This window comes from Lampetra planeri, unplaced genomic scaffold (assembly GCF_965212315.1).
Source record: "Lampetra planeri unplaced genomic scaffold, kcLamPlan1.2.h2 scaffold_1091, whole genome shotgun sequence".
NCBI classification, from domain to species: Eukaryota; Metazoa; Chordata; class Hyperoartia; order Petromyzontiformes; family Petromyzontidae; genus Lampetra; species Lampetra planeri.
The window spans coordinates 20,621-33,450 of record NW_027613801.1 but is presented as its reverse complement, the minus strand read 5'-3'; the positions used below and the strand labels follow the sequence as shown (position 1 = coordinate 33,450).

Genomic DNA, 12,830 nt, shown 5'->3' with positions numbered 1-12,830 from the left:
GTGACAGTATTGAGTTTGTCTGTGCATGTTGACCGTCCACCTTTAAAAAAATGGGAAAAATCCACATTTTTAAAAGTATCAAGGTATTTCAAGGTCATTCTGGGCTAATTTTTAATAACAATGGCAATAGAGCTGCTGCAACACTGCATCGAGGTGGTGTCAGCGTGCTCACGTCTGTTTCTGCCGGGGGTCAGTGAAGCTACAGGTCATTACAGGACTAGTAATGGCTGATGATCTGATCAGAAGCTAAAGGTTAGCCAGCATAACATAATGTACATGATTTTTCAGGAAAACAAGAGCATTCATTCTGGAAGGATGATGGTCAGGCAGGAGGAAAAATACGCACCTGGTGAAGACGATTAGCAGTGTTTTTGTTCATTTAATCCCAGACAGTACTTTTAACCTGCAAGCAGTAGTAGATATTCAGGGTCAGACAGGTTGTTGTAGTTAAGTGTAGAGTAGATGGAACTGTGCTATGAATGCTAAGTGTTCGAAAGAAAGAGCCAGACAGAAGCTTCATTTTACGCTCACTGGTTAAATGTGGAAGAAGGAAAGTATCCACAAGAAGTTGGAAAGACGACGATTGGAGACCTACTGAGAGGTCCAATGAGTCAGGGTGACGTGCACAAATGCACATATGGAAACACAAACATTCTAGAAGCAGAGGCCAAACCCCTCACTGTCATGTGCTCATGCAACTCAATGGGTCCATCTGCTGGCTGTTCAGGGGTCTGCCATGACATCATGCTTTACCAACAAGCTGGTGTGTGTGTTGAGTGGGTGGGGGCACATGACACACTGACAGCTAGTACTTATAGTAAAATCTTTTATTCAGCAGCTCCCCAATGTAGAACCCTATCTTGCAAACATTGTGAATACACACAAACATACAGGATAACAAAACTTTATTTTTTAGATTTAAAAAAAAAAAAAAAGACAAACTCAATTGGCAAACAAACGCCATCTCCACCCTTCATCCCCATCAAGGATCAAGGCCCTAAAATGTTTATTAAAGGGCCCAGTTTGGATAATTAGTAAAAAACATGGTTTGTATGTGAGCAGCCTGTGTGAAATGATGTAGAATGTTACAGGAAGGAGTAGACGTCCATTCATCTATCACCCCTTTGGTAAGAGAAGGAGGTGATAGGAGGAGGTGTTTATTACTCGTCATCTGGTGTCAGTTAAAACAGCTTGATTTGAAGTTTAACTTTCACACGAGTTTTCAACCCTCTGATGAAGTCAGTACTTGTTCTTTGCAGTTCAGTCATCGTTTCTGTACACATATGATGAGGATCAGCAACATGGACGCGTTTTCACATTCATGGTAACCAAAGTCAACCTGTTTGTGCAAGCAGGACCAGGTCTAAATCACCCACTAGATGCAACATGCGCCACCTTGTTCCCCTGAAACATGTGGAGTGTTTGCTACTTTTCAAACGATAGTTTTGGCATTCAGATGGCAATGAAAGAAAAAAAAAACAAAAGAAACAGGACAAAAACACTGTCTTCAAATTGAAATGTAGCAGCTTAATGTAGTATAAGACGAAAACGTACAAACGTACACACAACCATTACAGGCATGCTCATAAACTTTGTCTCACACTTCTGTTTCCACAACAAGTCTCAGCAAAACTTGCCCGTTGTACATTTCCCTCAGCATCTCATCGCCACACTCGTTACAAGACAAGAAGGTAATGAGAACATTTGTGGTTCTGAATGTGGGGAATGAGATCAGGGCTCAGAATTCTTGGGCAATGTGCCACATTGCCCAACATGTCCAGCTCAGAGATGGATCTCCTCAGATGTCTGACCAGGCAGTGATGGTCAGTTAGTCAAGTGAAACCAGCAGCTGTTCTACATGGCTGGTGTCGGTCAGAGGACTGGTACAATGAAATGGTAAAGACACAAAAATAACAGTCGTTTTTTTCTGGTACAACTTTTAACTGACTAAGCACACGCAGACATCATAAAGCATCGATAAATAGGCTGGCGCTGTTTTTACATTCACAGGAAGGAGACAGTTAAGCTCGTGCCGCATCGTGATCACGTCTGCAGCAGAGGGAGACAAGACACGTCGTACTTGAACTGTTTTACAATCAAGCTAAGAAAGGCACTGGAATAATCTTATATCATATTAGATTCTTATGCTCTCAGTCATCCATCTGAAAAAGGTAAAAATCTAAAAATCTTTTGCTGGACATCATTTGGTTTTCTTGAAAAATAAAGTTTGACGTACTTAGAAAACGTTTTTTTTTTGCACCTTTTAATTCTACTTTAGCAAGGATAGTTTACAAAATGTAGTTCTCTTTGATAAAAAAACAGAAATAAATGCATATGGCATGTTGGTTTATATATGTGTTTGATTGACATTATCTGAAGACGTTTTTGTGCTGAAGGGAAAAAAAGTCTTTATGGCCAAATACTTTTTTTCCTTTTAAAATGAATATTCTGCTACAAAAGTAGACAAGTTATGTGGCCAGAAATATAGGAATATACACAAAACCAATATATAAATTAGTGCTTTGTGTTGACAGATATTACCAGCAGAAATCTAAACAGAAATAAAAAGCAGGGACACATGAGGAGAAACCAAAATACTACATGGGTCACAGTGTTACCCACTTGGAGAGATTATCTGTTACCAGAGGGGAGCGAACAGCGCTACATCGAACAGTTCCTTCTTCATGGATTTGAAAAAAAAAAAAAGAAAGAAAGAAAAAAAAAGACAAACAGCTCCTCTTAGTCCTCCTCCACCTTGATCCTTGGGTCACTGGGTGTCCAACTTACTGTACTTTACACTACGCTTCCATTGGAGCGCTCGCCATGACAATGGCAGCTGATAGTTACGGGGGACCACGCCATTGACGTTTTCCTCCAAGTACTGGAACAGTCTGTACCACCACACCCGTGAGAACGGGTTACTCTGTGATGTCTCTTTCAGCGACTAACACAGAACAAAAGACACAAATGTTAGCTTACTTACTCTCTTTAACATACAGTCAATTTTTGTAGGTATGTTATAATAACAGTAGATACCCTCATGAGAAGCCTTACAATAATGTTACTTACTATACTAAGAAATATAAATATCTTTTAGAAATATTCTCAGTACTCAAGTTGAAAAAATAATTACAGAATCATAAAACTTTACTTTACTTTACCTTTATGTGAATTACTACATGATAAGTAATAAATGCTCCCTTTACTAAAATTGGAAATGCAGAATCAATAACAGCGACCTCACCTGCTGGTTGGCCATAGTGTGGTACCACCAGAAGAGGCGTGTTGTGATAAAATATGCCACCACCACATCCACAGTGTAGTGGTCATGGGCCAGAAGGATGCAGAAAATTCCCACAGTGCTCAAGGTCCAGCAAATCCACTGGTACCACCAGAAGCGTTTCGGGGAATCTGTCAAAAAAAACACAGAATCACGATGGGCTTCGATGCATTCTATCAGAGCTCTCATGCTTTCTGACGTGACACACGACCCCATCGGGGGCTGAGTGAGGTCTGCAGCCACAGCAAAGGGGCACACTCACTCGATCCAGGAAATCAAGCTATTCCCATTTTCACCAGTAGATGTCACTGCTGTATTAGCAAAAACTAGATTTTTGTCAGCTGCACGTGATGAAGCCAAAGTTCATGTGTGTTGTTGCAGGAGGAAAACTTCCAAGTTGTCAAAGGTGTCAAACTCTAAACTGTCACTCGCTTATGTGTCACTTATGCTAAGTGGTGAATCACGTGACTCTGCAAACCACACAGGTTTGAGGAAGGAAATTCAGCTGAGGAGGAAGAGAGAGTCTGAACATGCTAGAATTAACCACAAAATGATGTGTGAGTGGCTGGTGCAACATTCTCTATGCACTATGCAGGTGTCACTACAGCAGCTTTATAGCTACAGGACATATGCAGGGAACATAAATCCTCAACACGTTGCTCTTACCTGAGGTTAACAACCTCTACGAACTTTAATTTTACATTACAACAATGTTCTATGACGTCATGTGACTACAACAGATTAGTCTTTCTATTAAACAATACTATGAGCAGTACTTACATTCCTTGATGAAGAGGTATGTTAGTGTTAGCATAACAGTGTGGCCACTGTACAGATAATCTCCACACATTGAATGAGACCCTGTGATGGACAGGCCGCCGCCAGCAATCAACTTCATTATTCTCCTTATCTGCGCTTCCCAGTCACCCAGAAGCTGTAAAAAGACAAGACAGACAAGACAGAAAAAGACAGACATGTTTAAGTATATTGACAACTTCCCAATAAGTCAAAATGTAGAAATTGTGTTTAAGTCCAGTCAGCGGCGCAGTGAAATATAGTGCGACAATAACTGAGAATAGGCACATGGATGACAGGGGTTGTGAAAGAGTAAACATTAATAACATAAACACTGGAAGCTGCTCCTTTGTGTACTTATATAACCTTGACCGAGTACTTCAGTGTTAATAACAGTTCAATGTGTGAGGATTTGATATGTGTGTGTGTGTGTGTGTGTGTGTGTACCCACAGTCAGCAAAAGAGCCATTCATGTGGAAAATTAATCTAAAATTAATACATTTTACAGACAATTTCTTAAAATGTGCACAGATGATGTGAAACTGCTTTACTACTGGGATCAAATAACATTGCGCAATAGGAAATGAGTGTTCCCTGCTCCTCCTTCTCCGCAATCAGTGGTGAGTGGAGGGAACCCAAGCTTCCAGCTGAAAAAGCAGTAATGCTTTCATGCTTTCATCAAACCTACAATACTGAAAGATATAAGAGCGTGACCTTTGAGGCGTACCTTTGGAGAGCATTTGAAGTGCATCCCAGGAACAGGCAGGGTGGTGATGTACATCGTGATACATCGGTACAGATAGAGCGTGCCCACAATGAAGAAGAACCGCCTACCTATAATTGACCTGGAGACAAGAAAAAAAAAAAAGAGTGAAAATCAGTTCATCAATCATGGCATTTGAATTTGGACTGAAGGTGGATCGACAGAAGTGATGGTACCTGTGCTTGAGCAGAGCCCACTGTATGAGCCACACAGCCACCAGCAGCATGCCGTTGATCTCACAGATTGAGAAGGCCCACTCTATCCTGTTGAACAGGTCGAAGAACTTGTCAGGCAGCGGCGGGGTATGCTCCTTGGGCGGTACTCTTTCATGGACCACCGAAATGACAACAGTGGTGGTGACCATGCACACGGCTGCATAGATGAACGCGATGCCCGTTTTCCCCCACTCAGCGGGGAATGAGGAAGGCAAGACGTCCACTGTAGGGATGGGAATGTGGATCATCTCCCTCTGGGTGTTATTGTTCCCCAATGTGCCATTCCTCTGGGGTTTGCTAGTCCCATTGGGCAGCCCACCAGCATGCCCGTTAGCGTGGCCGTTTTTGTGAGCCTCGATGTGGGTCTCGAGCCGCAGCGTCTCGAGTCGCTCCAACAGCTGCTGTCCGCCATCAGAGGACACACGCGAGAGGGGAGGCCTCTGGAAACTGGATTCTGTTAGTCCGAGTAAGGCAGGACCGTTGGTGTCCTGGAGGGCATCGATATACTCTGGCATTCCCTCTTTGCTCAACCAGTCACACACATCCTCTGCTGACCATGCTGCCACCCTCTTCATCTTGGCCAGCGGGCTGTAAGGAGGATCAGGAGTGGAACGACTGGAGAGGTTTGGCAGTCCTACGGGGCCGTAATAAGTCCGCACCAGCTTTGGCACATTGTGTATCTTCAGCATTGACGGGGGCAGCTGGAGGGTGCGGCACGTGGTTCACTTACTGTCCGGAGCATGGATATCAGGTGACCCACAATGGCTTCTTTTTCACCTAATGGGATTTCCTCCTAAACGTCACCACTGTGGACATAAGAATAAAATGCGTTACTCATAATCATGGTCACCAACGCCAATATAACATGGGTGCAGTCCGGTCACTGTAAACTAGCATGTTGAGGGAGTGGCTGACAAATGGAGTTTGGGGCCGGCTGGACAGCAAATCAAGGGTGGATCTTGTGTAATCTTATTCTCTAATTCTCCGAATGCTGCTGGCGTGCCAGGTAAGAGGATTTGCAGCAGACATACAGGAGGAGAGGAGGAAAAAGGAAATGGGAGGAATCCCATCCAACATTTCTGAAGTATGTGTAAATGTTCCTAGAAAAAAAAACAATTAAATACCACACAGATAGAACCGATGCTCTAATTATTAGCTCACAGACAGCAACATCAGTGGCAACATCCTGGTTGAATGTCTCCTTTTTCAATCCATATTCTTCATTACATCAACACAGAGAGAGTGCATGTTAGGGATTTCAACTACCTGTTCCAATGGGCTTTGTGTGCCCTCATACTAGACTTGAGCAGAGCTGACACTTTCTATGTTGATGAGCGTCAATTTACTCCAAATGACCATGATTCTGTTTTCTAAATTGTTTCACTACAAACAAAAGGTATAGGAGGAGTTCTTAGGAGACAAACTCCCAGCAGTGCTTATAAAGATCAGCATGCCAAGTCTCTAAAACTAAGTCTTCTATGGTGTGTTTCTCTCCTTCATGCTTCCAAAGCATTTGCATTAACAGGGAAAGGAACATCTGCTGCATATCATGTGTTTGTTTGTAGACCTTTATAGACCATGACCGTGGACACAGGGTGGTCTCTGCTAGTGCTCAGGGCAGTGTGGAGTACAGCAAAAGGCAAATCCTGAGCGCAATGATGGGAGGAAAGCGAGGGCATGGAGGGGAGATAAACTGTGAGGAGGAACTCATAAATCAGAGTTAAGGTCAGCACTGAGACGACCCCGCCCCAGTGAAGGGGGCCTTGGACAGCAGTCAGGCCACAGCACAGCTCAGAACAGTAACAGCTAAATATACTGACAGGCTGGCTGGCTGGCAAGACAACAAACGGTACATCAGTATGAAAACTACGCCAAGGTAAAGAGCTACAATATGAAGCAACTACAACTCTAAGTGCACATGGCCAGAGAGTTCCTCCTCCTGAGGTCCCAAGAACAATATGACCTAATAACAACACGATTCTGCTGTGAGATACAAAGGAGCGTATAAAAATAAACATATGGATAGTATGCAAATAGCCACACTCAGCTGTACACCTTAAGGGGTGCGAATGGAGATAAAAACAGCAAAACAAAGCACTTTCAGCACTGTACAGTTGTGACAGAACGGAGATTAACTTTCAATGAGTCAGCTGTGTGCTCGGGACCTTTGGTCTATGAATCATCTTACAGCACGCTCGCTGAAGAAATAATCCCACTCAACACTGTTGGCAAAGAGAAAAATAAACACATTCTTAAACGATGACATAATTTTTTTTTTTTTTTACCCTGATATCTCAACGCAGGAGTCCTCTAAAGACATCTTGAATATGATGACTAGTTTTAAAAGGTTTATTTGTGCAGGACTGGAAAGGAATAGAGTATTTACTACAGTATTTAGTCATTCTGGAGGCTAAAAATGAATGAGACAAAATTGTGTGTTTTGAATAACATCATCATCACCCGAGCATGAAGGAACATACACAAGGTCAGAACATACGCATATGTTTTTGGAAATTCGGAGGTTCTGCTGCGCTGAAGACATTTATATATGGAGTTAGAGGAATCTGATTACACAAATGTTCTAAGGTCACATGGAATGTAACAATTACTCAAAATTTGGTTTTTCCTTGGTACTTCTATACAGCTCTTTAGTCCAAAAAAGAAATTTTAAATGCTCTGCGGTATGATCAGTGTAATTCATGTGTGGACCTTGAGTCACCCCTCCCTCCTTGAGGGTGAGGTCCTCCTTCACACACACGCATATCACACAGACCCAGGAGAGAGATGAAGCTTCAAATACTGATATCACTCAAAAAGTGATGAAAAAAGGCACCTGTTTCTTTACATCAGAACAATTCATGTCTGTGTTTACACAATGTTTTGGTTTGTTGCTAAGTCACAGTAGGCTCTTGTTTTCCACATCACTAACAGTCGCTTCTACTATGTACGCTCAGAAAAACAAACCCACCAAACCACAAGGTACATGTTCTTCCTACTCAAGACTATGAAGCAGAAGGATATGATGTTATGTTGGAGTATAGAAGCTAACCATGAGAAAACATTAAAAGCATTATCAGTGAAGCCAGACCAAGAAAAAAAAAAAAACTTACCTTAAAGGTAAGGTATTTTCCTCACAGAACTATTGCGAATACGGCATGTGCAAGACACTGCTACGTGCAGCACTGGAGGATTTATTTCCAGCACTGCGCTGTGTGTTTAGTGAGCAGTGACTTCTATTGTCTTATGTTTACTTATTGTGGGCCAGGCAGGCAGCTCCCACATACAAAGGCCATTTATTCACCTGATATTTGAAGCGTCAGCGGAAGTGGCTTTTTCCCTGGTCACAAAAACAGTCCTGTGAAACACACACAGAAATTTGAATACAAGTACCGCTCACTGACATTGTAATTAAAGTTTTAAAAAAAAAAAAAAAACTTGCCCTTGCAAAGCAGAAAACAGGAGGAAACAGATCCAAACAATAGCTGAAAAGCTTTGCCAAGTGATTATGTCCTAATGCTGTTTTCAAAAGTTTGTTTTTCTTTGATTCACTTGCACAAATGTGACTGCCGAAATGTTTTTCAGAATATAAAGGTATGTGCTAGAGTTAAAAACAACCCCCACCCTGTTTTTTTTTAAATTTAGATATGCTGAAATGAACTAATTTCAAACAAACTAAAACAGACTCGTGAATGTTTTCTAAGAACACTACACTTTAAAGCAAAATTATACAAAGCATTATTTTGTTATGTCCTTTTGGATTTGATCGGAGATAAGTGGTTATAGTCTGATCAAATTATTCAGTCCTGTCCCTTGTGAAAGTAATTTGTATTGACCTTAATAACAGTCGTCTGTTCTGTCTGAGTGTGGCATCGACTTAATCATTTTCATACCCAGATTTGAGGCCCTAGTCCTGAATTAAACACTTTCTAGTCACAAGTTCTTGTATAGCTTTGAGGGCTTTTTTCTCGTTGCTTGTTATAAAAAAATACTACTAGTAGTATAGTACACATTGGCTTTCCAAAAACTTCAAAATGAACACAAACGTTTATGACGTGGGCCTGTGGTCTGTTTGCTGATTGGCATTAAGTCTAATTCATTTAGCCACTGATTAAAAAAAGCGGATCAAAGATTGTTCAAGCTTTATTTCATATATAATATTTTCTTTTAATGTATAATCTTTTTTTTTAACATACATTTATTTAACATGGGTAGGCAACATGTGGCCTGGAGTCCTGAGAGAAATGTTACAACCAATGAATACGCGATAAAACACATTAATCAAAACTGCTCTTCTCCCTAATGCGTTTGAATTTTCCAGTCACAGTTTAAAGGGGACAGGCAGAGAGGAAGAAGCACAAGGCAGAACATGTGCCAACACAAGCAAACGATCCCACCCAGCACGAACAATATGTCAAGATGACACAAACATATACAGACCATCTGAGGCTCATTCTTTACAAAGCCAGAGCAACCAAATGACAAGTGTTAAAAGCTAATGGAGCAACTACACGACTTCTTTGCTGAGTTATTAACAACAGCAACACGTTGAGAAATGAAGCCTCTTGGTTGAAAAAAATATCCCTTGTTAAAACATGTATGTGTGATTCCTTCATTGTTTACAGCCCCAGTACAGAAGCTCATTGGAAACATTGGAAAAACAAAGTCAGACAGATAACGGTTATCGGTTATGTCAGCAGATACTTAACTAGTTTCTGACAAAAAATGATTATGCGATCAACATCCTTGGGCCTCAACAACCAGAATGCAGGTTTAGTGAAGAGTTAATTAATCTGCGGATTTGTTCTAATTTCAGATTAGATTCACAATGAACAAACTCAGGGTTTTCAATAAATCTGGAAAGGGCCCCAAGTCACAAACACTGTGTTTTTAACAAACCATATTCATGTTCAGGTCCAACACATCTGTCACATAAGCGTTCACATTAAACTTAAATCATTCTATTGCTCCTACAATCTGAGTTGTACATGTAACTGACACCTGATCTTATGTTTAATCTAACAATGTCTGCATGAGGTATACGGAAACAAAACTGCCTCTCAGGTTTCCGTAGTGAAACTGACAAAACTTGCAGAGATGCACATCACACAACAATATTCACCCAAAGACCTGTTATGAAGGCAAAGCTTTGTTTTACGTCTCCCTCCTCCTAAGGGTGTTTTTCTTTTCTTTGCAAACACTACTGAAAGAGTGGTATCCCTTTACAGCTTTTCTGTCTTCTGAGGCGCATGAACAATGCCTGAACAACGTGCTCTCACCTGTATCCATTAACATTTGCCACACAAATACCCAACAGTTTAAGGCCAATATTTAAACAACTGGGCGTGTCTGGTTTGATGAAAGATATTATGGTTAAAAATTAACTGTTCAAGCTGCTGTGGTTTAGGCCAGCGGTTGGCTGGGGCCCATCCTGCTCACAGAAGAATGCAATCAGTGACAGAAAATGGTGTTCCTATACAACAGAAGCAATAAGGAAATGCAGGCTAATTGCATTAAATCCAGTAATATGAGCATCCTCGTTTTGAAGTAGCAGGGAGGGACAGGCTTGAAGATCAGACTGTGTTGGGCTTCAGTCAACACATACAGGATGAAGAGCACGCACGCACACACAAAAAGAAAAGAACTCAATGCTTTTACGTTATCTATCTTGCCACTTTCATACCCAACCTAATATGATAAAATGTACACAGACTTTCATTTGCACTGAAGCAATGTAAACATTCATAATGTTCTCAATGCAAAGAACTACTTCATAAATAATCCCAGTAATACCGTTGATACTCAGATATATGGACTATTTCAGCACCCCTACACAAACTCACGGCTGCCTGAGCTTGAACAAACTCATGAATTGCCCTTTTTTTCCTATTTCAGTTTGAAAAGTTGCTGCATCCACTTCCTTGATGGATTTTGATCACTTAGTTCCACAATGTGTTACCTTGTCATGCAATGGTAAGGCTAGCAACCAGCCTTACAGGACAAACATTAGTTGCGTGTGACAGATGCTAAGCTCGTCAAAAGGCTCATCATTAGATCTCTCTCAGCAAGTACACACCTGTGAAATATCACAAACATCTTCCACGGTGTTAGTCTTAATTGCAGCCTGACTCAACAGACAGACATGTAAAAACTTGTGACGTGTAAAAAGTACTCTCTGTATTTCTTCCTTCTACAGTAGACAGTCACAGAACCACATTTTGTCTCCAGTCTATAAGGCGAAAACATGAACAACCAGTGCTGTCCGCGTCTGGATACTGGTTCTTAAACCAGCACTAAAAACATCACATAAATAGGGGCAAGACCTTCTGAGCAATCAGTCTTTTAATTAACACACCAAGGTGCTCAGCCGAGGGTAAAGATGAGACAGCTCATAAACTGTTGATGTCCGTGACATAGGTCTCTGAGGAGCCACGTTCCTCAGCTGCCATCCACTGTACCAGTAGGTGATATCTGCTAATGAGGAACCCCCCCTGTGGCTTTATGAGGTCACTGAGTGAAGTGGAAATAGTGGAAAGACAACTAATACATGACTTGGCCAACTGCATAAGGGGCAGACACTTCTGAAATTCAGTGGAGGACTGCACCCGGTGGGACTGGGGCTGTTAACAGGTAGTAATTAAAGTACAGCACAACGTTTGTCCTGCAAAAGGGCTGCGTAAACAATGCTGACCAGCATGACTTTCTCGTCAATTAATTTGTCCTTGTGTCGCAACATGTGTCGTTCGATGCACATTCACTGTGGTTTACTCATGTTTAGAAAGGGACTTTTTCTCATGGTTGTACTGTGACATAGGAGTGTCTCTTTTACCTCTTTCACACTGTGTGGGGACGGCTACGGTGGCAAAATGCACACTGGACTGGCTTCGGTGAAAACACAAAGGCATGTTGCATCAAAATAGGGCAAAATATACAGAAATTAAGGCAGTGGTAATTTGGGTACACTGTGTTTACTGAAAAAAATGGTGTACAATGGGACATGACGACATATGTTGTATTGTATATGTATACCAAACAAGTAGGAACCAGAGAAACAGAGAAACAACTAAGGATAGAGATTCCCAGCTCAGGTGAGCTGGCAAGATGACAGCAGTGGCAGCTTGTTATACTTAAAATTCCTAACTCACTGGGAAGTTCACTACATCCTGCACCATCCATGTCAATGCATTTGTCACAAATTTGTCCCACCTCCCTCATATTTGAATCTCCATTAACCTTTGTTTATTGAAAATATGGCCACGTGTTAGACTTTACACAAGATAAAATCGTGACAGTGACAAGTTTTAAAATATGTATCCAATATTTTGTCTTTGGTTGTTTTGTTTTTTTCCCCCTTTCTTTCTGAAAAGCTGTCTCCAGCTAGTGCTACTGCAAAATTGCAGCTGCTCATGGAAACTGTATGTTTTTCAAGCATCAAATGACTATTAGTTTAAGAATGCTGAAAGAAAGACTTCTAGCATTCTAGTTCTAGTTCATTTGAGGTTATTAAGCTGCACTGATATTCCTCTGAATCAACTGTAAATAATTCAGATTACTATTGAAGAAAATGTTATGTTGATTCGGATTTGTATTTACACAGTACAGTTTCAGCATCTGCTGACGATAACATTTCTCAAAGATTCAGGAACAGTATTTTTGCCATAAACAAAAGGTAATGGGTACAGTCTGTTTACCTGAAATAGAAGGGCAAAGTCGGCATGCACCCTCCCCTGGTGCCAGGCAACCAGCAAAGAAAAAACAGATGTGAGGGGACTTGTAGTCA

The 12,830-nt window shown here is 41.3% G+C and overlaps 1 protein-coding gene across 1 annotated transcript; it reads right to left on the bottom strand.

Annotated features, from left to right (window-relative positions):
• Positions 1-2,767: 2,767 nt before the first annotated feature.
• On the bottom strand, positions 2,768-5,628 carry LOC144738616 (phosphatidylcholine:ceramide cholinephosphotransferase 1-like). Its single transcript, XM_078621618.1, has 5 exons — positions 5,015-5,628; positions 4,803-4,920; positions 4,061-4,214; positions 3,245-3,411; positions 2,768-2,944 (listed from the first exon to the last, which is right to left on the bottom strand). The coding sequence occupies exons 1-5, from the start codon at positions 5,626-5,628 to the stop codon at positions 2,768-2,770; spliced, it is 1,230 nt and encodes a 409-aa protein (XP_078477744.1).
• Positions 5,629-12,830: the final 7,202 nt, after the last annotated feature.